This window comes from Pleurodeles waltl, chromosome 2_2 (assembly GCF_031143425.1).
Source record: "Pleurodeles waltl isolate 20211129_DDA chromosome 2_2, aPleWal1.hap1.20221129, whole genome shotgun sequence".
NCBI classification, from domain to species: Eukaryota; Metazoa; Chordata; class Amphibia; order Caudata; family Salamandridae; genus Pleurodeles; species Pleurodeles waltl.
Window position 1 is genome coordinate 994736741 of NC_090439.1, and position 27213 is coordinate 994763953.

The following is a 27213-nucleotide window of genomic DNA, read 5'->3' on the forward strand; positions in this document are numbered from 1 at the left end:
CAGGCCTCTGTGGGTTCTTGGCAGGCTTCAGGTAGCAAAGAAGTCCTTCCAGGCACAGCAAAGCAGCCTTGTAGAGTACACAGCAGACCACAGTTGCAGGGAGTCCTCTGAGAGTCCTGACAGTTCAGAAAGTGAACTGAAGAGTGGGACCCAGGGTCCTCTTTTTATACATGGTGCCTTCTATGAAGTAGGAGAAGTTTGTAGAGAATTTTCTTTGAAATGCTTGAAATGGCAGGGGTTACAGGGCCTTTGTGTGAAGGCACCTCACATACTATTCAGTTTCAAGTGGGGTTTATTTGGTTGCAAGTGGGGCTGTGCGAGTTCCGCCCCCATTCTGACAGTTGATGGCCCATTCAGGCACTCCTAATCCCTCTTGTGTGTGTCTGCCTGGGAGGAATACACAAAGGCCAGTTGCCAACTACATCTAGTCATGTGACCCAGGAACAGGCTGCAGGCATCAAATGGTTAGGACAAGAACATGCCAACTTTCTAAAAGTGCCATTTTAAGAATTGTGACTTAAAATCTGACTTTACTATTAAAGAGGAATTTAAATTATGATTCCTCAGGCACTGATTCTCATCACAAATTAGCACCTATTAAATGTAATAATAAAGTAACCCAATGTTATCCTATGGGAGAGGTAAGCTTTACAGTAGTGAAAAATAAATTTAAGAGTTTTTCACTACCAAGAAGTTTAAAACTTAAAAATAGATGTAAAATCTTTTAATTACAATGCACTCTGCCCTAACGACTACCTATGGCCTATCGTAGAGATGACTTACATGCAATAAGAGGGGAGTTTAAGGATTGGGAAGGGGATTATATTACTAAATCAAATTGGCAGTTTAAAACTGCATTCAAGCAGCAGTGGCAGACCTGGGATGTGTTTTGGGGGCCTACTTAAGTTGGTGACACAATACGTGCTGCAGACCCACTAGTAGAATTTAATTGACAAGACCTGGGTATATGGTATACTACTCCACAAGGTGCTTAGTAAATTAAATATGCCAATTAGGTGCAACCTAATTTTATCATGTTTAAAGGTGAGAGAGCACAAAGTCTTTAGCACTGGTCAGCAGAGTCCCAAGGCCAACAAAAATCAATTCCACAAAAATAGGAGGGATGAAGGTGGAAGGTTTAGGGGAAGACCACCCTAAGGCTGACAGGTCTAACACAAATATGCTGTTGTTTTAATAACAATGTGTCATGTAATGTGTCTCATAATTCATGGTCTGCATCAAGTACATATGTTGCCATCCTCAGAATATCTATCCACCATGTTTCTTTTGTTCTACTTTTTCTATGGTCTTCTCCCCCATTTCCTAATGTTGACTTACCTTTACATCAAAATGATTGTTCATAAAGAACAAGTCACTCACCTTTAGTAATGCCTTATCTGATAGAGACTCTATCTAGCCACAGATTGCTTACTGTAGAATATTCCCCAGACATCAGACTGGATCCAGAAACGTTTCCTGAGCAGTCCCCTTGCGTGCTGCTAGGTGACATCATTCAGCTCTGTTTGGTGTCGCCAGCACCTGAAGTGATTTTTGTGGTGCCTATATAAGTGGCACCCCAGCACACTAACCTCAGTTGTGTGTCTATTTTTTCACACCAGAAGTACAGAGCCATAATGAGGTGTTGAACCAGTGTCCCAAAGTAAGCTCTTGAAGGACATTTGAACATAGAAATCACAGTTCACAGAACGGGGGTGGGTGGGATGGTCAGTAAGGAATATGTGGCTAGATAGAGCGTCTACCAAATAAGGTATTACCAAAGGTAAGTAACTTTTTCATCTGAGAGAGACTAGCCGCAGATTCCTTGTTTTGGAATAGATACCAAAGCAATGTCTCCCTGGAGGTGGATCTCCATACTGTTTATACTAAAAAGTCCTGGAATGGGTAAAATGGCCATCACACTTACCTGACTGTCTAGGCAGTAGTGTTTGGCAAATATGTGCATCGATGCCCATATAGCTGCCTGACAGATGTTCAAGACTGAGACTCTGCGAGCTAACCCAATGGTTGTAGCCTTAGATCTGGTGGAATGGGTCCTCGAGCAGGTGCATAGCAGATTTTAATGCAGAGGACAATTCACCTGGAGATGGTTCCCTTTTGCACTGCTTTGCCTTCTTTGCTTTAGCAAATCCCACAAAGAGTTGATTGTCAACCCAGACTTCCTTAGTACAATCAATGCCAAACAATAACGGTCATTTTTTAATCCAGACAGTGGAGTCTCTCCTCTTCTTTCTAAAGATGACGAAACAAAGAAAATCAGGAGTGTCATATTCCGCCCAAGGTGGAAAGGTGTCACAACCTTGGGTTGGAAAGAGGCACAGGTTCTAAGGAAAAATTTATTTGGGAAGAAGTTAGTATATGGAGGGTTGACTGTGAGTGCTTGCAACTCACCAACCATCCAGGCAAATGCAATAGCCACAAGAAAGACTGTTTTGATGGTAATCAAGCGAAGAGTGCCACTGTGCATGGGCTTAAAAGTTGAACACATCAGAAAAATAACAACTAAATTAAAGTCCCTTTTAAGCATAATGAAAAGTGTGGAAGGAAACATGTTTTATAATCCTTTGAGGAAGCAGGTCACAAAGCATGGATTCAGCAGGAAGTGTTGGTCTGGCAACTGCAAGAACTCCGAGATGGCTGAAAGATACCCTTTAACTGTGCCCAAAGCAAGGCATTGCTGGGCAAGGGATAATGAAAACAAAAGAACTTCAGATAAGGGTGCAGACAGAGTATCAATGAATTTGGCAGCAGATCAAGCCACAAATATGTCCCATCGACAGACATATTCATTCTTGGTGGAGGGATATGTGGCTGCTAAGGTGATGTCACATACTTCAGGAGGCAGATCGAAGACTCTCACCTGTTGCTGTTCAGTCTCCACATATGCAGTTGGAGAGACTGCAGGTTTGGGTGTAGAACCCTGGCCTGTTGCTGCAACATGAGATCCTCCCAAAGCCTGATCGGAGGACCAATGCTCATGCTCAGGAGATCAGGAAACAATACTCTCCAAGTCCAATCTGGAGCCACTAGAATGACTTTAGCCCGGTTGTTGCTGATTTTCTTAAGAAATCTGGGCAGAAGTCATATCGGTGGAAAGGCATACAGGAATCCTGAGCTGCACTCAAGATGAAAAGCATTTCTTAATGAGAGCTGGTTTAAAAACTTCAGCATTCAGAAGTGCTGACATAGCGTGTTTTCCCGATTGCAAATTGATCTAACCATGGTTCTCCCTAATCTCTGGAGAGGCCTTGGACCACCTCCGGATGAAGATGCCACACATGATTTCTGAGGCACTTCCAGCTGAGTTTGTCTGCCCTGGCCATTAGGGATACTGCCAGTGCTGCACAACCATGAAGATGTCCTGATATTCGAGCAACCTCCAGAGCCAAAAAATCTAGAATAGGAGAAAGTCCTTCATCCTTTTTTGGCACCAGAAAGTAGAGGGAATAGAAACCAAGGCCTACTTCTGATGTTGACACCCTCTCAATGACTCAATTGGCCAAAAGAGACTGTGCTTCCTGCTGCAAGAGCAAAAGGTGGTCCTCCGTCAGCTTATCTGAGGACAGTGGCATGGGTGATGGGGTTTTCATAATGGGTAGGGCATGACCCTGCTGAACAATCTGAAGCATGCATTTGTCCTCAGTTAAAGTGTGCCATTGGGGCAGGTGGTGCCAGATCTTGCCGCCAACCAGCTGTCCATGATGGTTTTAGGACATATTAAAGGGGCTTTTTCCAAGGCTGCCGGGGGCACAGTGGGGGTATACTAGGTAAACATCTGGCCTTGGTTCCCACACAGTCTGTGGGAGCTTTGTCCACAGCTATGAGAGGACTGAGAAGCCTGGTGGCTGTGGGTGAAAGGATGCCGCTGGTGGCCCTACTGTAGCCACAGAAGGAGCAATAGGTGGATTGTGGCTGCTGAGGGGCCATGGTGAGCTCCAACAACTGACAATGCAATTGCTGTGCATCATGAGTCAATGGTATCTGGTCCACAGTGTATGGTAAACTTGGCTGTGTTTCTACCATAAGTAATTGCTTGTAAGAGTATGGTTCAGTCCTCCTCTGAGACCATGAGTGACTCAATAAGCATGAAGTGTTCATCAACAGCAGTGCAAGGCCGGTGGAAGAAACAATCATCTTTCTAAAGGTGTCCAGCTTCCTAGATTCTCTATCTGGTGGTATGGTAAGGAAAGTGCCAAGGTTTACTTTGGACATGGAGGCCTGGACCACAAGGCTATAAGGGCTGGGGTGCTTGGTGAGTAATGCGGGGTCCCCAGGCATAGGGCATTGGCGGCGGGTGATGGACATCAGTGAGGGTCTTCATTAAAGGGGAGTAGGGGTTCCGTGAACGATGCCCTTGATTGAAGCACCTCCATCATGAAGTTTGTCTCATCCTCCACTGTAGGCAGTGTAAGGTCCATGCTGCCAGCCACTCTATGCACCACCACTGCAAAGGAGGCTGCTTCCTCCGTAGCTACTGTTGGAGGAGAGAGGAGACCAGTGTCTGATGAGATATCCAGATCACAGGAATAGGCCAGTTCCTCATACCAGTTATCCTCAATCATGGTATCTTCTAGGGGGTTTGGATAACTATAGGGATCATCATATCCCCTCCATTCATAATCCTCACATGGTCTTTCTTGGAAATAAGGCTCTATCTCCGACTCAGACTGCCTGGGTCTGTTCAGCACCAGTGCTGGCATTGAGCGATGCCAGTACTGCTCTGTATCAAATCAGGAATTATGATATCGGTGCCACAGATAGGAGTCGTCAGCACCACGAATGGCGTCACTAGAACGAACCCCAGTGCAGGTCATGGAGTCATGATTGAGGTCTGTTGTGGATCCAGGAATGTATCCTGAGGACCTGACTAGCACTGGGGACCTCTTGGACCCTTGGGGGAAAAAGGTGCTCCAGCCACCCATAAATGAGGTGCATAGCCTTATAAAATTACTTTTTGTTGGGAGAGGGTTGCTCTGGCTTTGGGAAATTCGGGGAGGCACAGAGCAGACCCAGACTCAGGCTCCAGGGGGACAGCATGGGAGCGGGGCCTCAATTTTTGGTGTTGTTCTATGCCTCATCCGATGACTTGATCAGCAGGGTGAAATCAAAGAACGATTTGACTTCTTGGACTTCTTTTTGTGGGACTTACCTGATGAAGTCCTGGAACGCAATAATGACCAGCACAAGAGACTCTGAGAGGGGTCCCAGGACCTCTCTCACAAACAGGACTTGGGGCCAGATGTATGAAATATCCCCTTTGCGATTTCCTAAAAGCGAATCTTATCGATTCGCTATTAGAAAATCGTAAACTGGGATGTATAACAGTATGTATAACAGTATGTTTAACACTGTTTGCGATTCCCAAATGGGTCACAAGAGACCTGCCTCATTAATATTCATGAGGCAGGTCACAATTTGTGACCCATTTGGGAATGGCTACAATCACAGGGATGGTGGCCTGCTGGGTTCAGCAGACCACCATGTCTGTGATTGCTTTTCAATAAAGCAATCTTTTTTTTGGAATGAAGACCATTTTACTTAAAGGGAAATGGGATGTATTACAAAAACAAAACTGAAAAGTTTTCTTTTCATTTTTTAGGAATAGGCAGTGGTTCGTGGGACCACTGCCTGCTCTTAAAAAATGTTTGCCCCTCCATTTGCAAAGAGGAAGGGTTCCCTTGGGGACCCCTTTCTGTTTGCGAATGGCTTACCAGCAACTTGGAAGTTGGTGGTAATTGCAAATGTTTTGTGACCGTATTCCAGATTTCAAAACATTCTTACATCCCCCTGCGACTCGCTGTGAGGAATGGACGCCCTTGGCACGCCCCGTCCTAATAGTGATTCACAAACCTATTTTGCGAGTCAGTAACAGGTTACAGACTCACAGAATAGGATTGTTACATGGGCCATTTGCGACCGGTAAAAGGCTTTCATACATCTGACATTTGGAGTGGTGCAGGGTTGCGTGTTGAGAAGTCAGGAGCTTCATGGTTCACTCCTGAATTGCCTTGGGATGCAAGACCTTCAGATGGATCCCCGTGGAAACCAGAAGAACGGTCACACACGCCCTCGTCAGCAGTAGACTGTACTACGGCAACGCCCTCTACGCAGGCACAACGGGCAAGCTCCAGAAGAAACTCCAGCGCATCCAGAACACCTCAGCACGACTCATCCTCAACCTCCCTCGCCATGACCACATCTCAGCTCACCTCAGAGATCTCCACTGGCTCCCCGTCAACAAAAGGATCGTCTTCAAGCTCCTGATCCACGCTCGCAAAGCTCTCCACGATGCAGGACAGGCCTATCTCAACGAGCGTCTCCACTTCCAGATCCCTACACGCCAACTCCGCTCCGCCAACCTCGCCCTTGCTACCATCCCCCGCATTCACCGCACCACATCTGGCAGTAGATCCTTCTCCCACCTTGCCGCTAAAACATGGAACTCCCTCCCTGTCAACCTACGTCTGACCCAGGACCTCCTGACCTTCAGGAAGCACCTCAAGACCTGGCTTTTCGAGCAGTAGCACCCCAACCCAGCACCCACAGCGCCTTGAGAGCCTGCCGGGTGAGTAGCGCACTTAACAAATCACTGATTGATTGATTGATCTTGCAATCCAAGCAGGCCTTTGAATCATTCTCCAGCTCCAAGCACCAAAGGCAGACAAAGTGGGGGTCTGTCACAGGCATTCACCTGTAACAGGCACAACACAACTTAAACCCAGTACGTTTTTTAGGGGAGATAGTACAAAAGGTATGGGATTTAGGCACACTGATTTTAAGTATTCAACAAAAAGTTTAAAAAATCCAGTCAATCAAATGACTGAGGCAAGCCTGAATCAGTGCTGATGGCATGGATAGGAAGGTAATTATGTCAGAGTGCTGGGGTGGCAACTACACAGGCACAACTTAGGTGACTTCTGATGTGGATGATGCTGACAATGGCCTGTGGAGCAGAATGATGCCATCTACCAGCTCATAAAACGTTTCTGGACCAAGGGCCTGATTACGACGTTGGCAGATGGGATACTCCATCACAAATGTGACGGATATTCTGCCCGCTGTTTTACAAGTTCCATAGGATTTCATGGAACTTGCAATATGGCGGATGGGATATCCGTCACGTTTGTGACATAGTATCCCACCTGCCAAAGTCGTAATCAGGCCCCAGGTCCAATGCCTGTGGAATATTCTATGGTAAGGAATCTGTGGCTAGAAGACTTTATCAGATGTGTAAGGCTATTGGAGAATTTGCATCCTGTTTTTAATTGCATTTAGAAGTTCTTTCCATCTTTCCTTTGTGTACCTTTTGTTGATCTCACATATTGTTTGTGCAGGTACAGACTAGTAGACAAATGTAATATTTACAATTACAATAAACAAAATGTCCAATCTCAAATTAGATTTGTCACAATTCCAAAATGTTTTACTCTTGTCCTTAACAAATTTACCCAATACACATTTGTGACATTTAAAGCAGCCCTTTCGTTTATTGGATACCCAACTCATCTTCCTATCATCTTCTAAATATCTAACATCCCTAGGGCATGTTATAAGTTTGATATACAAATGTTTGTACTATTAATTATTGCTTCTACCCAAAGTAAAAAGTTTGTTTTGGCCTAATGTGCATAACAGGTACATTTCTGGGAACCTCTCGGCGGACACACTCAGGTCCATTAAGGTCATCTCAATCCCAACTGATAGTGTGGTTTAACAATATTTATTTACATATATAGGTATCTTCTTACACGGCAACATGATCCACCTTGCACCGCTGACACGCACACTCCATTAAGAGCACGGCTGAAAGGAATGTGACAGCCAGAAAGCATTGTAAACTGTATAGAAATGACTCGCTAGGAACAAAGGGGTAGGGAAAAATTAAATACCCTCCACTTTGAACTATATTCCTAATGGCATCAACTGGGGGAAGTGAGTGAGCCCAATCAAGAAGGGCTACGTATAGACTGTGGTCGTTCTCCCTGCGAGAATATATTAAAAAGGCACTCATGAAACACTGTAATACTCTCATGGTGTGCCAGAGATATTGGATCCTTTCTAAGAGCAATGAGTAAGAGGGTTTCAACTGAATTTCACAAAATGTTAACTAAATGGGGACAGGAGGAAAATAAAATGTTACACACATCTGATAATGCCAGGGAGTAAACTCCAGAGTCTCAGGCTCAGACACCAGTGCTACTGCTTAGACTACAAAGGCTTTACAGGTTTTGACACCAATCCTACAGATTCCAACCAACACCAGACCCTACAGGTTGTGGCCTCAGACAGCAGTATTGATCAGAGTCTCATAAAATGCTCAAATGCTTTATCAATGCAACTACTGAAATACCTACACCAGAGTATTGAAATATTAGCCACATTAACAAGTATAAAACCAAAATCAGCCAAACGTATCACCAACTCTGAATAAATTGTCAGTGAAATGAGTGCCAGTCTCACTCTCTAGGATGAGTCCTTGAAAGGTTTTGTCAATTTCCTGATTATGTACATAATCTACAATTGTGTTTGAAAAATGAATTTGTGTTTGTTGTATTGCACTATTTCCTTCACTGGGAAAACATTTCCCCTTGAAGAAATTCATTTCCCTCCGCCCTTACCAGTTTTGGGGGTGCTTTCCTCCACTTTGCACAATGGAAATAACTTTACTATTTATAATTCTAATTGTATTTATGTATCACTTACTACCCCTGACGAGGCGTCAAGTGCTTTTTGTCAAGTAGCATGCTACTCCGGAACCCAAGAGGAATTAGTAGTGGATTAGTATAGGGAAATATGAGTACTGTATTCAATCAATCAATCAGGAATTTGTAAAGCTCACTACTCACCCGTGAGGGTCTCAAGACTCTGAGGAGGGGGGTGGGGGGATGTGGAGGGAGGTGCTGCTACTGCTCGAACAGCCAGGTCTTGAGAAGTTTCCTGAAGGTAAAGATGTCTTTGGTCTGGCGCAGGTGGGTAGGAAGAGTGTTCCACGTTTTGGCGGCGAGGTGCGAGAATGATCTACCGCCGGTTGTAGTTCTGGGGACACGTGGGACGGTTGCGAGGGTGGCGGAGTGGAGATGGCCGGTTGGGGTGTAGAAGGAGAGTATTAGAATTCTTGTGACAGTGGAACATTTCAGTTGTATCCAGGGGAAGAATAGGTCTTGGAAAACACTGTGAATATGCACAAACTAAAGTGTTTTTTTGTGTTCCCACAATTTCCAGCAATCCACTCCTTTAAAACCAAATCGCTGCCTCTAATTTACGCGTGTGTAATATTAAACCAAACTGACGTGATATGCTCGGCAACTCCGTTCATGAGCACAAAGTCCCGTTTTAAGAACTCCACAAGAGAATCAGCACTCGTGAATCTAGCCATTTGTGCATCTAAGTTTTATTTACATGTGCAAATGGATTTGTGAACTGAGCCTATAATAAAAGAGCAATTGGCTCACTAAATTAGAAACACGGGACATTATACTGATCATCAACAAAAGTGAACAGAAGACAAAATGTAAAAGTATAGTTGTAACTGAGCGCCAGTGAAGGGGCCGTCCAATTGCAGGCGTAGCTGTGCCGGTCTCACTGGTGCCCTAGCCAGGCCTGCTCGTCCTGTCACTTAACTTCCTTTCTTTCTTGATCACATCTGCCTCGAAAAGTGCCTTATCTGTGCCAGATCCACAGTCAAATATTGGCTCCCGAGCCAGTGTGTTATGGCCCAGTGCATTTTGTGAGCCCTTTATGGGATTTAAAAACCACTGGCCCTGGGGATTCTTACCACCTGTTCCCAACTCTCCAAAAATTCCCATAATCAATGAATTCCGAGAAGATTGTTTTCCAAACGTTGAATTCTAAGCACATCGAGGCACATATTATCTCATCAGACGTCCTCCTCATTAATTCAATGACCCGCCGCTTTCACCCAGGACCTTCATCGATCCTCTTAGTGTAAAGCTGTCAGAGTAGCTGAATGAGCTAAGAGTTACCTTTATAATCTGCAGAACCAACCCAACCTTTTATTTTTTTACTCTAAGGGTGAAATGTGTTCTACTGACATCTATAATAGGAAGTGCTGTATGGAACAGAATATAATTATTAGTTTGTGTGAAGTGGTAAGGGAAGTGAGACTAGTAAATGTTTGTTTTAAGCCTGAAAAGGAGAATTGAATAGAGAGCACTGTGATTGTTGACAAGACCATATATTTCTCCGACGTGTCCTCTAATTGACACACTCAAACTCTCTTAAAAAACACAGGTGCATATTTATGGTTTTTGACGCAAAACTGCGCTGAGTTTTGTGTCAATATTCTTAGTGCCTGCTAGCGCCATTCCATAGGGGCAGCCAGGTGCCATATCTATGGAATGGCGCACGCAGGTGCTAAGGAATAGCTAGCCTCTAAGAAAAAGACGCTAGCCGGGGCGTGGGGTGGCGGTAGGGAAAAGGGCGCTAGCGGGACAGAAATGACACTAAGCTGGTTAGCGGCAAAACATATGCAGCTAACCAGCCTAGTGTAATTATCTGACACACTAGCACCCAAATATGACTCCTGTCTTAGTAAAGACAGGAATCATGCCCATCACCCCAATGGCCAGCACAGGGGACCAGTGTCCCCTGGGCAAGGACATAAGACCTAGACCCAGGCAGGGGGCCCCCATGTCAGGGGCCCCCAAAGGCACACCCTAAAAGAAAGAAAATATACTTGCCCAGGATGGGGGTCCCCCATCCTATGGTGTCTCTCTGGTGTGGGTGGGAGTGTTCCTGGGGCTTGAGGTAGGCATCCATGGTGTTTGGCCATGGAAATGGGTCCAGAGGCACCCTAACGCCTTGTCTGACCCATGCATTAAATAATGGGGCTAAGCAGGCTTAGCACCATTATTTGGGTCTGCCTACTCCATGCGCATCATCTCTGTGTTGGAGTATAGATATGACGGTAGAGGGTTAGGTTCATATTGTGGACAGGAACGCCTACCTTGCATCTAATTATTGCAAGGAAGTTTGCCGCATCTACATGACGCTACCTCCAATATTGTGACCTTAGACGGGTCTAGCTTCAAAGTATAAATATGGAGTTAGCTCAGTGCCGTTTTAGCATCAATATTTTTAAACGCTAAAATGGCGAAAGCAGAGTATAAATATGCACCACAGTTTTCAAGATTAGCAGAATCTGATACCTCTGAGGACATTTGCAGACAAATATATCTACTTTGTTTCCCACCTAGACATCACAGGGTGGCTGCTGCAGAGCCCGGACAAGGCCAACATGCTAAGTGACAGCAGAACTCCAAAATCCATGTGGCATCCACTGGGGAACCTTTCACCTATTTAAACGAAATAAAGTGGGGTATAGCCACTCACCTCCAATCAAACCAATTAACTTGTTGCAGCTTTGCAGCCCGCAGGTTGCTTAAGGTGCTCCCTGTGAGTTCCATTGGTTTTACCACATTAGAGCTCAAACCCTTTATACATGAATGGACATGAAACAGTAAGAGAAAGCCTAAGGGTAATATTTATGATGCCACTAGCTCCTCCTTGCACCATATTTGTGACATTTTTTTTACGCAAATGTGGCGTTAAGGAGGCATTTCCCATGCACCATATTTACAAAGTGGCGCAATGCAAGCATTGTGCCACTTTGTAAACCCTTGCGCCACATTATGCCGGCGCCAGGCATAATGTATGCAAGGGGGGGCATTCTCATGTATTGAGGCCCAGAAAAATGGCGCAGTGAAATTTACTAGATTTCACTGCGCCATTTTTAGCGTCATTATTATTAGGATGACTCTCCCATTGAAAACAATGGACCTCCCTGTACTTTGCTGTATTAGCACTATAATTTATGGCCCTAATCCAGCTAAGCGCCACATTAGCGCTATAAATTATGACGCTAATGTGGACATGACCGCCATGGTGCGCAGCATTGTAAATACCGCGTTCATGTGGTGTTATTAGTGGGACGCAATGGAGTGTTAGAAAAGTGGCACATCATGAATTATGTGCCAGTTTTCCATAAATATGCCCCTAAATCCTTTAATTATTGATAGATATGACCTACTTTTTCACACTTGACATAAGAAAGCAAAAGGACAAGAGATCCTTGGGCTGATTCACAGAGACATTTAGGAATTTAGGGCCACATGTAGCAAGCTTTCTGCACGTCGCAAACAGCTAATTTCTCTGTTTGCGATGTGCAAAAAGCACATCGCAATGCACAAACCCCATTTTGCAATTCGGTAACCTGGTTACCGAATCGCAAAATGGGTTTGCAACTCGCAATTAGGAAGGGGTGTTCCCTTCCTAATTGCGAGTCGCAGTGCAATGTAGGATTCCGGTCACAAACCAATCGCATTTTGCACCCATTTCAAATGGGTAGTAACCCATTCGCAAAAGGGAAGGGGTCCCCATGGGACCCCTTCTCCATTGTGAATGGCACTGCAAACATTTTTTCAGAGCAGGCAGTGGTCAAAAATGAAACAAAAACATTTCATTTTTCGTTTTTGTAATGCATCTCGTTTTCCTTTAAGGAAAACGGCCTGCATTACAACAACAAAAAAAACTGCTTTATTGAAAAGCATTTACAGACATGGTGGTCTGCTGTTTGCAGCAGGCCACCATTCCTGTGAGGGCCGCCATTCGCAAGGGGGTCGCAAATTGCAACCCACCTCCTGATTATTCATGAGGTGGGCATTTGAGACCCCCTTGCGAATCGCAGATGGTGTCAGGGACACCATCCAACATTTGGATTTGCGACTCGTTCTGAGTCACAATTTGCAGGTCGCAAATCTGAATGTTGCTACATGTGGCCCATAGAAACTAGTACCACATCAGGACTCTTTTATGTACCCTCACTTGTTTGTGAATCAGCTCCAAAAGGAACAACTCCCTATCAGTAACGTGGAAAGAGGGCCCAGTCCTTTCCACTTGCACTTATTGTATATGACTTTTCCTTGCATATTCCCATTTTAGATGTTTTGGGGCCAAGCCACAAAGGGTTTTATGAGTATGTGAAATAGCACTGGAGCAGTACTGAGAGGATAACAAACTTGACTGCATCCTGACTATCTTGAATGATTTGTGTCACATGAGCACCAAATTCTTTCGGAACTGCCAGTAAGATTTCAGTGACCAAGTCCCATAAAGCATGAGTGTACCTGTCTAGCAAGCAGCTGGTGTTGACAGAATGACAGGCGAGGTTAGTGGAGAAAAACGTCCTCTTTCTGAATGCCTCATTTCTTTTTGATTCTCTGTCCAGGGGGGTAGTTAGAAAAGAACTGGGGTTCACCATGCCGGTAGCGGCACATACTACCAGGTTCTTGGGTGTTGTATAAGAAAAGAAGGATCACCCAAAGTGGGACTCTGATGACATGCCACCTGTCTGTTTACTGGTGAATGAGAACAGGGTTTATTCCAAACGCCCATTAAGGGACAAACCCATCCCCACCATCATCACCAACAGGTAGTTGACTCTAGTCAGAGTCCAATCTGAAAAGCTGGTGGATCACTGAAGGGCAGCTCCTAAGCAACAGTAGTATTTTGTCAGCCTCAGAATGTATTGGAGCCGGGCCACATTTGTATAGTGCCAGAATGCGGTTTTGGCCAAGGTAAGATGGGTTCAGTTTGGAGTCGAACAAAACAATAGGATTGACGTCCTTCTCTCATGTCTGTGGCTCTGGTGCCAGCTTTGGCCATGGTAGGAACTGACAGACATCATGGTGCCGAGTGTAGCGTTGTCTGAGAAGCTGGAGCTGATTCAGAACTGGGTTTAGGAAGCACAAACGGTACCAAGAGCAGACTCACTGGTGGTAACCTGACTGGACACCTCCGCAGATATGTTAGGCCCAAAGGCACACCAGAGTGGGGTGGTAAGGTGCCAAAGATGCGAAGCACAGTGCCCTTGAATGCCTCACTTTGTTGTGGCATTGCCGACCGGACTGAAGAATTTGGGGTGCATCAGGACCAGCTATGGATTGGCTCCTCAATAAGGGACTGGCAGCAAGACCAGAGGCACCATGAGTACTCAGAGGAAGAGTGGCGAGGCTGTGAGAGGCCCTCTTGGACGTCTTGCGCTTCTTTTTTTACTTAGACTTACTCAAAGACTTGATTCATGATGATGATACATTGTGGGACCAGCTGAGAGTGGGAATGAGCTTGTGTCTTTGACTTCATGCAGAAACAGCTCTTATGTGACTGTCTGCGGTGTTCAGTGACTTACAGCTTGGCTTTGTGGTCATTGAGCACCTTCAGGTTCAGCAGGGCACACTCCTTCCATGACTTGGAGTCATGGCTCAAACCCAGGCACCAGAAACACACCTCGTTGGGATCTGCAGGAAACAATTGTTTACATCAGTCTCTACAAAGCTCAACCCTGTAGTTTTTTGAGGGGACACGTTCCCTTGTAAATAAGAAATAAATTGGAAAAAGGCTTGTCAAATGGCAAGAACAAGATTGGAGATAGTCAATTTCTGAGTACAAAGGTGCAGAAGAAAGGAATTGATGTCAGTGGACTAAGGAGACGCCTATATGCAGTTCAACCATCAATTCCAGGATGAGTGGAGTCGATATGGAGCCACGTACTGGTGCGCGGACGCTAGGCTGAGAAATCTCTGGATTCAATCTGATATTCTAAAGGTGAGGAAACTGCAGTTAGAAAAATGAATCAGAACATACATTCTAGATAGTGTTTGACATACACTGTAAAGGCAAATGTGTGCTTCCATAATCTTGGTCATCAGACTTCGAGAGAAACTGGTTTGTCTTCAGCTAGAGGACAGCCAGTGCCCAGGCCATTTTTCCCGTAGCCTATGCACTATTCACCCACCGTCTCTTTCTGCTTCCTTCATACAATGCCGCCTTCAAATTGGTTTAGCACGAGTCCAGTTTCCGCCTCATGGCCTCTTTGACCCTTCTGGACTGTCTTACCAAATAGGATCTTTCATCTTAAACAAACACTTTACTTCTAATAAATGGGAGGCCAAGGCTGTCTTCAGCGACTACAAAAAACGTAAATAGCCTGCCAAAGACTGAATCAGTTTGCCTGCTTCCATTTGAATTAATTGTAGTGATCATCTCAATAAAGCAGGGCTGACAATCTTTTCACGTGAAGCCATCTGCAGAAACAAAAAATGGAGAACACTGAGGACCTCTCTCTGCTCGCCAGTCCTTCCAAACTGCAACTTGCAAGGGCCTCCCCCACATTCTCCTGACTTCCTGCCCTATGCCCTGCATAGCTGGTTTCCTCATTGAACCTCGATGCCATCACGCTATGCATTGCATTGATTAGCCCTTCTAGTTCTTAGTTTGAGCATTTGGGCCCATATTTACACTTTTTGACGCAAAGCAGCGCCGGCGCTGGTTTGCATCAAAAAATTTACCACTGGCTAACGCCATTCCTACACACCATGCGGGCGCCCTATTTAAGGAATGACGTTAGACGGCGCTGTGGACTGGTCGGATTAAAAAAAATTTACTCAAACCAGGCAGCGCCGGCATAGGGGAAAATGTGGGTTGTGCGTCAAAAAATGGTGCAAGTCAGGTTTGAGTCAAAAATCATGGCTCAAACCGGACTTGCGCCATTTTTTGACGCACAACCCCCATTGAAATTACTCCTGTCTTAGCAAAGACAGGAGTCATGCCCCCTTGCCCAATGTCCATGCCCTGGGGACTTCCGTCCCCTGGGCATGGCCATTGGGCACAGTGGCAGGTAGGGGGGCCTAAATTAGGCCCCTCTATGCCACTTTAAAAAAATTAAAAAATAATACTTACCTCAACTTACCTGGGATGGGTTCCCCCATCCATGGGTGTCCTCCTGGGGTGGGCAAGGGTGGCCCTGGGGGCAGGGAAGGGCACCTCTAGACTGCTTCCATGGTCTGAGACCATGGACGTGAGCCTACATGTCCCTTCAACGCCTGCCCTCACCCAGGCGTTAAAAAACGGCACACATCAGGCTGTGCGCCGTTTTTTTAAGGCCCGCCCCCTCCTGTGCGTCAAAATGATGCAGGAGTATAAATAAGGCGCACAGGCCTTAAAGCCATTTTTTGGACGGGAACGCCTACCTTGCATGTCATTAACGCAAGGCGGTTTCCCCCATCCAAAAAGATGACGCACACAGATGTTTTTTGACGTCTGTGGGGTTGGGCGTCATAGTTTAAATATGGGGCAAGGTTTGCACGAACTTGCGTCAAAATGTTTGACGCACAATCGGCGCAAACAGAGTATAAATATGCCCCTTGATGCGCCTTACACTTCCAACCTCTTCTTTACCTGCTCTTGTGTTCTAGATCCGGGCTCTGCACTCTGCTGCGTTATCTTGATCCCATCCCCATCCCTGTCCGACTGTGCGATCCTGATTTACAGCAATGGGTTACTTCGAAGATTACCACAAGAAAACGCCAAGCCCTAATTACTAGCACTGTGCCACACTTATGCCCTGATTTATACTTTTTTTGCGTCATTTTTTGATGCAAAAGCGGTGCAAACTTACAAAATATAATGGTATTTTGTAAGTTTGGCCTTTGTGCGTCAAAAAGTGATGCAAATGCGCCGCTAAAAAGTATAAATCAAGGCCATAATGTTAAAAAAAAAACCTGTAATCTGCAGATAACTTTCCACATCATTTTGATGTACAGTACACTGTGATTTTAGATCAACGTGTTTTCCAGTTTCTGTCCTACAAAGAAGTATTTTCTAATTTATGGCTTACATTATTATTAGAAATAGTTCTGACGTACTGCTTTACAAATGTAATTCAACTATTCTTAAAATAACAATGTTTATTTTTCTAAGAACTTCTTTAAAAGACGGGCTGTACCAATAATGGTTGGTCAGAGGAGGCTTAATTCCTGGTTAAGAGACAGGGTGATAGGTGGATATGAAATCCTCTGATTCCCAGTGGGTGAGATGACTCTGCCATCCATGGTACAGCGCCCTGCACTATTGTAGCCAACGTACTACAACATGATGGTGGTAATTCTGCCAGGCTTTTCAATAATGCCCTCCTCGAAGTCCAGGCCGTAATGATTTAATTATGTGTGCACAGTTATCATTAGTAGTAGGATTCCTTCTTAGTTCATAAAAACGTACCATTACTGTCGCGAGGCATGGGCCTCGTTCTTCCTACTATGTCCAACGTGACATGGGAACTAGGTCCCGGACTGTGTTCCGCAGTATCAGCTGCCACTCGACTCACCGGTCGACTGCGCCTGAAGAAGAAAAAGAAAAAAAAGGGCCAAAACGTTACTAGAGTGTGAGCTACTTGTGCCTTGTGTTAGTATTATTATATTCCATCTCCCTGCCCTTCTACAACATAACAACACACATACGGTTTCTTCGCCAATGGAATTGCAGCAATGTGTGTTGGCAAGGCCCAGGCATGTACAGTAAATATAGCCAGAGTACGGGATAGCAACTGAGTGGCTTAGAGACTTAACCCATAACCACCTCTCCGAAATTAAAGCCTTATCTGGGAACTTCTCTGTGTACTTTCACAGTCCAGAAATGTGAAATATCCGACCTCGCTGAGTGATGTATATGTATAGGTTTATATATAGTGAGCTCTGAGCCGGCCTGCTGGACCCCTGCCGTGGGACAGCTGCGGACGGAAGCCTGCTATGGACAACATACTCCGGCTGGCTTCAGTTCAGAACATATTTCTGAGAATGTTATTTGATACCGAGAAGACCATCGAGTGTTTTTTCACACTGCTTTCTGAATTAGCGTCCTCACAATAACCCCGAGGGCTATGTAGCATGCTTATGTTTGGAGAAAATCGACTTATTACACAAACATTCGAATCATGAGTTCAACGTACAAGTGCACATTCACTGGCATCTAGAAGTGGCAGATGGTATCGTGCTGACAGAAATGATATAAGCAACGTGGGGGGGGGGGGGGGGGGTCGTAACAGAAAACGAAGACGCCTCATATTGTCTCTCGGAATCACCCACATTTACCAGATCAATTTTAAGACGTTTTAATACTTAATAATAGGCTGCAGGTTCCGCTGACTGCGCCGGAGGGTCCATACTCACAGCATCTATAGGTGCTTACGCTCACGCGCCATGTTTATGCTCGTGAAATAATTTTAAAATGTAAAGCTCAGCAGCTTCTTATTCTAGTATTGACAGGGGTGGGACAGGCTTCACCGACATCGTCTCTCAAAAATGCCCAAGGGGGGGTAGAAATGACACCATAACCCATTAACCACTGATGGGTCCCCCGAGCTCAGCTCTTGTCCCATCTCGTGTTCCAACCTTAGCCTTTCAACACCCTCCTGTTCTGATGCTAAGGGCTAAGAGTTGTGTTTGGAGTGTAATCCAGGGCCGTTACTATGGACGTCATTTAGGGGCCGCTAGGGGTCGCAGCTGAGACCGCTGGCTTGCCCCTTGCGACCCCTGGCACTTAATTTGCGACCCTTCCCTCAGAGGTGGAAAACTCAGCACCAGAAACACTGGCACGGCTCGTCCTCATCGACACCGGTTGGGGCTGCAATTTCCTTTTGTTGTCAATTTGTATTACACTAATAGAGAATAATAACTTATTGTTCACTATCAGTATAATACAAATGGAGTGCAGTTAGCAGGAATATGACACCCCCAGCGGTTGAGGTAATTACAAAATATTGTAATTATATGTTGTGTGCATGCATTCAGGTGAGACTGCATCTGTGTGAGAGTGTATATACGTGTGATTGTGTGTGTATGTGTAAGCATGTGGGTGAGTGAATGTAAAGGTCATATGGTGTGTGATGTCACTTCCGCTACCCCTGGCCTTTTGGTAATTGAAGTTCATGGCCGTCACAAGCGAGGTCAGCTGTAGTTCACTTTTAGGTCGAACCCTACCAGAACGCATTGCAAAGGCATATTGGGGACATGCTGCAAGCTTCCATAGAAATGCAATCCACCCATTGCTTACCCTTAAAATTATGTTTCGTAACTCACATTTGCTTGTTTTCTATTTGTTTTAGGCTGTTCAGTATTTCTTTGTCCCTCCTGTGAAGCATAGCCTGTTTCCCACCTCTCTGACTGGCTCCTTGCATTCTTCCTTGAGTGCTCGTTTTCTGGGAGCTTTTTTTCCTTTCTCATGAGGTACTTCACAAGAGCACATGTGTTTTCAGTTGTATGCCTTGAATGCGAGTTCACAGCAGTAAATGTGCTGTATTTCTTTCAAAAGGATTCCCTTCCTCCTGTCTTTGTGCTTGACTGATTTTACTTATCTCTGCCACTACCAGTTCATCAATCTTGCATGCATGTGAAGAGCAATGTATGGTCTACGAGCTTGTTTATTTTGGTCAATGCTCTTTACAAATACCATAACAAAATCTTTTTCCTAAAGTTCACACTCCTGCCATAGGCCTGGAGCACTGGGCAGTGGAGATTACCGAAGAGCCCCCGAAATAACCATGCTGTAGTTCAGAAGTGAATGACCAATAAACAGACCTTAAATATTGTTTTTATCTTATTACATTTTCTGTAGATTAGAGGATAGAGGTCCAATGTTAAGCTTTGTCTTCCAGGGAACTCTACACCACGTCACTCTATGACACTCTACTACACTGTATGACACTCCAATCTATGCCACTCCACTCTACGACACTCCATGCTACTCCACTCCACTGTCCTCCACTCTACAACACTATACAACACTCCACTTTGACATTCTAGGCCACTCTTCTCTACAACACTCTACTCTACTCCACTCTGCAACACTCAACTCCACTTTCTCTATGCCACTAACTTTGAGCCCTGCTGAACAGCAGCCACACTGGTGTACAACATGTCTAAAACCCATTAGCAAAGCCAATGCTTGTGTCCTTGTTTGTCTAACACAGGCTGCTCTAATGCTTCCCACACCGTAGTATGTCTTTATTTAAGGGAATCCTGCTGGCTGCTGGCCTAAGAGATGCCTGTGCATGATGCTCTGTGTGGGGGGAAGGGAGGAAGGTTGCATGTGCATGATGCTCTGTGTGTGAGGAAGGTTGCATGTGCATGATGCTCTGTGTGGGAGGAAGGGAGGAAGGTTGCATGTGCATGATGCTCTGTGCGGGAGGAAGGGTGCATGTGCATGATGCTCTGTGCGGGAGGAAGGGAGGAAGGTTGCATGTGCATGATGCTCTGTGCAGGAGGAAGTTTACATGTGCATGATGCTCTGTGCGGGAGGAAGGTGGCATCTGCATAATGCTCTGTGCGGGAGGAAGGATGAATGTTCATGATGCTCTGTGCATGAGGAAGGTTGCATGTGTATTATGCCCTGTGCGTGAGGAAGGGAGGAAGGTTGCATGTGCATGATGCTCTGTGCGTGAGGAAGCATGCATGTGCATGATGCTCTGTGCGGGAGGAAGGGAGGAAGGTTGCATGTGCATAATGCTCTGTATGGGAGGAAGGTGGCATGTGCATGATGCTCTGTGCGTGAGGAAGGCAGGAAGGTGGCATGTGCTTGATGCTCTGTGCGGGAGGGAGGAAGGATGCATGTGCATGATGCTCTGTGCGGAAGGAAGGTTGCATGTGCATGATGCTCTGTAAGGGAGGAAGGGAGGAAGGATGCATGCACATGATGCTCTGTGCAGGAGGAAGGTTGCATGTGCATGATGTTCTGTGCGGGAGGAGGGGAGGAAGGTTGCATGTGCATGATGCTCTGTGCGGGAGGAATGTTGCATGTGCATGATGCTCTGTGTGTGAGGAAGGTTACATGTGCATGATGCTCTATGCTGGAGGAAGGTTGCATGTGCATGATGCTCTTGCGTGAAGAAGGTTGCATGTGCATGATGCTCTTGCGTGAGGAAGGTTGCATGTGCATGATGCTCTGTGCTGGAGGAGGGTTGCATGTGCATGATGCTCTTGCGTGAGGAAGGGAGGACGGTTGCATGTGCATGATGCTCTGTGCTGGCGGGAGGTTGCATGTGCATGATGCTCTTGCGTGAGGAAGGTTGCATGTGCATGATGCTCTGTGCGGGAGGGAGGTTCCAACCTTCCTCCTGTGCTGTGTCTGCTCGGTGTGAGGAGTCACTTACACTACATCTGCTGTACCTGCTTTGTAATGGAAGAAGTCTGGCCTAGGAGATCCAGTTTTGTAACTGAATTATCTGTCATGAAATAGCACCTTTGGCTTGAATGTGCATCATTCTAATAATTAATTCTATGGTGCCTTGGATAAGAACCAGGTCTGGGGACACGCTTGTAATTTTTAACCGGGGCACCGCAAAAGCTTTGTAGGAGCCTACAACCTGAAGTACATTTTCTGCCATCGACGCTCCCTCAATGACCCCGGAGATCAGGGATAGTAAAGGCAGTGTCGGGAGAAGCAAAGGACAAGCAAGGGTTTGCGACTGCTACCCCACGCTACCCCATTTACCATCTAGTATGGCAGGGCCCGGGCTCTGGTCCGTGTTACATTCCGGAGCGGATGCACTGATACATGTACCATTAGTGCAAGATTCACAACAGCACGCTCACCCCAGTCCTGCATTTTCTGGCTTCATGCAAACACGTTAGCTCCCCAGTACACACGCCCATTGCTTCCCTCTGCGGCTTTCAGTGAAAGGACCGGGTAGGTCAGGGCCCTGTTTGCGTTTGTAATTCCAGTTTGTTTTCAGTTCCCAGCACAGCTAGAGAAAGTTGTATGTTTTAGTGCAGCGTCCTCTAAAATGCAAACACTCGGTTGAACATAGTTTGCGTTGTTTTTCATTTTACCATGGCACCCCCTCCTCCCCGTGCACATGCAGGTAGGCCTGTATCCGAGGTGCCAGGCTGGCTGTGAGGACGGCCAGAGGGCGGTGGGCTCACTGTCCTGGTATTCTGAGGGCCCTGCTGTTGCAAGTGCCTTGAAATAGAAATAAATTGAGGCTGGCCAAGCAGGATTCCTGTGAAAAAGTTCTTTAATTTGCCTCAAAATAGGAGCTCACAACCAGCATGACATGAGCACAGGTAACAAGGAGAAAACTGGCCAACCGATGTCACACTTACATTTTCAAAACCGGTTGTGCCATTCAAAATACAACATGTTGCCTGCACACGAGCCATCAGCTTCAACAACCAGGAAACAAACTGAAACTCACGAGATTCTCATCAGAGACAACACACGCTATTGAAAATAAACAGAACGTGCTGCTGCAGAGAACCTAATGATGTAAGCATGCAGCAGACGTCACAGCACGAGCAGAGCTCATGCTGTGACAGCTGAACTACAACAACAGTAACACCTATACAACACCCCCCCCCTTTTAATACAAAAGAAAAAATATTAAAATAAAATAAATCAATGACTACATAAACATAAACATATATACATATTGTCATTACATTTACCCAATTACTAAGAAGCCAGTGCAGAACTTATAACTTAAAGCATTAAAGCTAAGAGACATAATAGTCCTGAAATTTGACAGGCATAGACGCATTGCGAGAATTTCTACTTTTCACTGTTGAAGAAGGTTGATGTAATGATTGCCTAGAAGAGGCACTCTCCTCATCACACGGACCCAAAACTTCTGAACCTTCCGTCAATTGTGTTTCCAAGGTTGGCCTACTCAAATCAACTTGAGAGAAATTCATAAGTTGTTGATCACCCACAAAATTATATTCTTGATTTGTTGTTCTTGATCTGACGAACAATATTTTCTTTGCTTGCTCTTTAGAAATTTTAACAATGTCTCTCTTGCTCCACCAACCTTTGTTCCACAAAAACACAGAACCTTTAGAAATTTTCTCAACCTGGGCAGGTAAGGAAAATTTAGAACTTCCCTTTTTAACCCTAGACGGTACTCTCACTAAAACCCAATCTCCAACCTGAACATCCACTAATTTAACTCTAAATTTCTTGTCAAACAGTTCTTTTGTTCGATTTTGTTTTTTAATCACTGAACTTTCCACTTTAGATAAATCCTCAAATTTGTCTTTGTTCAAATTTCTAATCCAATCAGGTAACATATTAAATCTGGGCAACCTTTTGCGTAATAACACAAAAGGACAAACGCCAGTAGTACTGTGAGGAGTGGTTAAATATGACCAAATTTTCTCTTTTAAAAACATTTTAACATCCTGACCCATCGCTAAAGCGGTTTGAACACCTTCCTTTAAGAATTTGTTCATACGCTCCACTAAACCGTTTGATGAAGGGGAATAAAGAGCCACTTTATTATGCTTCATGTGATGCTGAGATAAAAACTCATACATTTTGTGTGAAGTGAAATGTGTACCATTATCTGTTACTATTTCATTTGTTGCACCTTCAATATTGAATATCTTCTGCAAAAATGTGATTACAGTGTCCGTATTTGGATTTGTAGCAAAATCAATATGCACCCATTTAGAAAAATAATCAATTAAAACCATCATATACCTTTGACTAGATGGAAGCAACTCAAAAGGGCCTGCAATGTCTATTGCCACTTTTTCCCATGCCATATCAGGATAAGGAGTGTTGTGTAGAGGTGTCTCCTGCAACTTCCAATGTTTATCTGAGACCAGACAAGTAGCACAGGCACCAATATAAGTGGCCACTTGGGATTCCATTGCTGGCCACCAATAAAATTGTTTGAGAGCTTTACAGGTGCTACTTATGCCCAAATGCCCTTTATGTGCTTCTTCAATTAGTAGTTCCCTTAAAGAACTTGGAGGGACACACAAGTCAGCACGCATTAATACACCAGACACCAATGATAGTTCTTCAGACACTTGAATATAGGGACGTAATGACATCTCCACATTTCTCTCACGAGGCCATCCGTCCTTCATATAAGTTGTGACCTTAGAAAAAATAGGATCATTGTTAGAAGCCTCTATCCATTTTTCATGCGAAAGTAACCCAGTATTATGTAAAATGTCCTCTATAGATGCCACCACGCATTCTTCTTCCGAATTTAGTACAACTTCATCCGAAACTGGTAACCTTGACAAACAATCTGCTCTAACGTTCTTACCTCCAGGGATATATTTCAAAACAAAATCAAATTCATGCAACCTTGAAATCAATCTCACTAGACGTGACGACGCTTTCCCCGTTCCATTTCCATTCAAGAGATGAATTAACGGCTTGTGATCCGTAAACATGTCAAATTGTGTGCCCCAGATATAGTTTTTAAATCTTTCCACTGCCCATGAACATGCTAGTGCTTCACGTTCAATTGTACTATAATGTGACTCTGCCAAATTCAGTGCACGTGAAGCAAAAGCAATAGTGTTTTCCTTGCCTTCAATCCGTTGCGATAGTACAGCTCCCAGACCAACTTGACTGGCATCCACAGTAATTATACATTTCTTTCCAGAAACAAAAGATGATAATGCTGGAGCTGATATTATCAATCTCTTGACATTCTGAAATGCTTCCTCAACCTCATCAGACCAAATATATTTGGCGCCTTTTTTTAACAAGTTCCTTAATGGCTGCACAATATATGCATATCCCTTCACAAAGCGTGAATAATACTCACTTAAGCCCAGGAAAGATCTCAAGGTATCCTTATCCCTGGGAGGCTTTGCATCCTGAATAGCTTTAATTAATGAATATTTGGGAGAAATACCATTTGGGGTAACCATGTGACCCAAATAGTCAAAATTTTGCACATTTAATTTGCATTTATCAGACCGAAGAGTAACTCCAAATTCCCTAAATTTATCAAAAACCCTGGTTAAAATTCTATTGTGCTCATTCAAAGTTTCTGCAAAGATGAGTACGTCATCTTGAAAAGCTTGAACTCCTTCTATACCCTCCAATACTGTGTCCATCAACCTTTGGAAGACACTGGCAGCTGAAGCCAGGCCAAAAGGTAGCCTTGTAAACTTGAAAGCACCAAATGGTGTTATAAAAGTGGTGAGATTTTGTGACACCTGATCGAGCGGAATTTGATGATACGCTGATTTAAGATCTAATAGTGAGAAAAAACGTGCATGACCAATGTTAGCTAACAAGTCTTGCACCTTGGGCAATGGGTGACATTCAACAACAATGTTTTTATTTAATGTGCGAAGGTCAGCACAGAGTCTTATGTCCCCATCCTTTTTCCGAACGATCACAATGGGACTGACCCACTCAGAAGATTCTGCCTGTTTAATGATACCCTCATTTACCATTTGGTCCAATAACCTTTTTAATTCTGCTCTGATGGTAAAGGGTACAGGGCGAACTTTATGAATTACTGGAATTGCATTCTTTTTTAACCTAATAGTGTGTGTGTAATTTTTAAAACAACCAATAGAGTGACTAAAGAGCTCAGGGTAAGCGTCACAAATCTCTTTTACTGAACTTTTCTCCTGAACTTGGACCATGGATACAGGAATGTTACATATCCTCACAGGCAAATCTGCTCCAGGCACAAGCATGAGGCCTAACTTGGCTAAATCCCGCCAACCTACAATATTCCTTCCTTTAATAGCCACATACACTTTAGTACAAATACTGTTTCCCAAACAAGTGATTTGTTCTTCAAAATATCCCAACAGATCAATATCTTGATCCCCATAAGCTTTAGGGTGTACATCTGGTTTACTTAATATCACTTTACCTTTCCAATGAAAGTTAAACAAAGTGTCTGAAATTATTGTGATGGGTGCCCCTGAATCACATGTCATATTGATAGAAATCATATTGCCTAAAAGAACTTGGCAAACAGGGTCTTTGATTACTTCACTTTTACAAGTGCCAGTATCTAAGTTCAGTACCATATTAGATAAACTCAATAAATCCTCGTCTTCTGTTACTTCAATGCTATGTACTTTTACATTTTTACTGCTTTTACAAACACTGTAAAAATGTCCTACCTTTTTGCAGTTAGTGCAGCGTTTACCTATAGCAGGACATTGCGCAAAATTGCTCAAATGTGATTTAGAACCACACCTAAAACAATATTGATTCGTTTTTTTAACAAAAGGCTTAACATTCCTTCCCTTGAGACCAACATAATCCACATGCTCTCCTTCATTAACTGAATTTACCAGCACTGAAGATGATTTGGTATATTCTTGAGTTATTACCTGAGTTGAAACAATAGAGCGTTCAATACTTTTAGCTAACATCAGCACCTCACTTAATGAAGGATCCCTGCAACTTAATAATCTCTCTTGAATCTTCTTGGAATAGCAACTGTAAACAAATTGATCACGCAAATACGTATCTAATGCAGACCCAAAATTGCATGTGACAGCTAAAGATCTCAACACTGAAATAAAATCCTCCACAGACTCATCTGCTGCCTGTTTTTTTTTTAAAAAATTAAACCTTTCTAACAAGACACTTGGTTCTTCGCAAAATTTACGTTGGAGACGTGCAATAGCTTCTGCAAATTCATTCCAATCACCACCCGCTTCTTCAGATGGAATAACTTTGGGTAAATTATCAAACACTTGTTGGCCTTCTTGCCCCAGGTGACTAAATAAAATGGCAGCTTTACGCTTAGGTGGAAAACCATCAGCACCTACAGCAACTAGATAGTTCTCAAATGAACGTAACCAAATAGGCCATTTAACATGAGGTTTTCCAGGACATTGTAGGAATGGAGCAATAGTAGCCAAGTTAGAAGCAGATTCATACGACATTCTTGCTAGAAATTCTATTTTTCGTTCCCTTTAAGACCCAACCAATAGCCACTCTGTGATAATTTTAAATTGCAAACATTGTAAAACTAAAATGTCAAAATTAAACACAAACCAAATTTCATGGCACTGAATATAACACTACTGATATAGAAGTCTTTTAAAACTTGAAGTTGCTAAAGGTGTGCCTGTCACCGTGGTGCAAGCACATAAACAGTTACCAACAGGATGCTGTGCTCATCACTGTGTTGAATCTTGAAGCTGTAATTAACACTGGAATAAAGAGTCCTTTCCAGAAGTTCCAACAGACCAGAAATGAGTTGTGCTACAAGGATGCTTGTCAGTGAAAGAATTAACACTGCATGGACAACTCAGAAAGGTTCAAGGGCTGATAAGAAAATGTTACATTCAGGTGTCACTTCACAGCCACGAGAAAACAGCAAACAGAGCAATCCAGTAGGAAACACCAGGAACCATCCAAGAAAGGTTGAAAGGTAAACAGACTTCAGTTTGTTGCAGAGAACTCCCGGATTTCACACGACAGGCTGTTCTGAAAGTCAACAGCAGGAACAAAACCAACTGCAACTCAGCAAACAAAATGTGTCCTCAAAAAACGATTCCGTTCATTAATTACTTAGAACAAGGAACGATGCAGTTGTGAGCTCCAATAAACTTAAGGCAA

General features: G+C 44.2%; 1 protein-coding gene across 1 annotated transcript in view; it reads right to left on the reverse strand.

Annotated features, from left to right (window-relative positions):
* LOC138282815 (transient receptor potential channel pyrexia-like) overlaps positions 1-27213 on the reverse strand; it is a 1013831-nt gene that overhangs the window by 39240 nt on the left and 947378 nt on the right. Inside the window, exon 22 of the mRNA XM_069220730.1 lies at positions 17092-17210. Coding sequence (XP_069076831.1) covers positions 17092-17210 — 119 coding nt within the window. The remainder of the gene's footprint in view (positions 1-17091; positions 17211-27213) is intronic.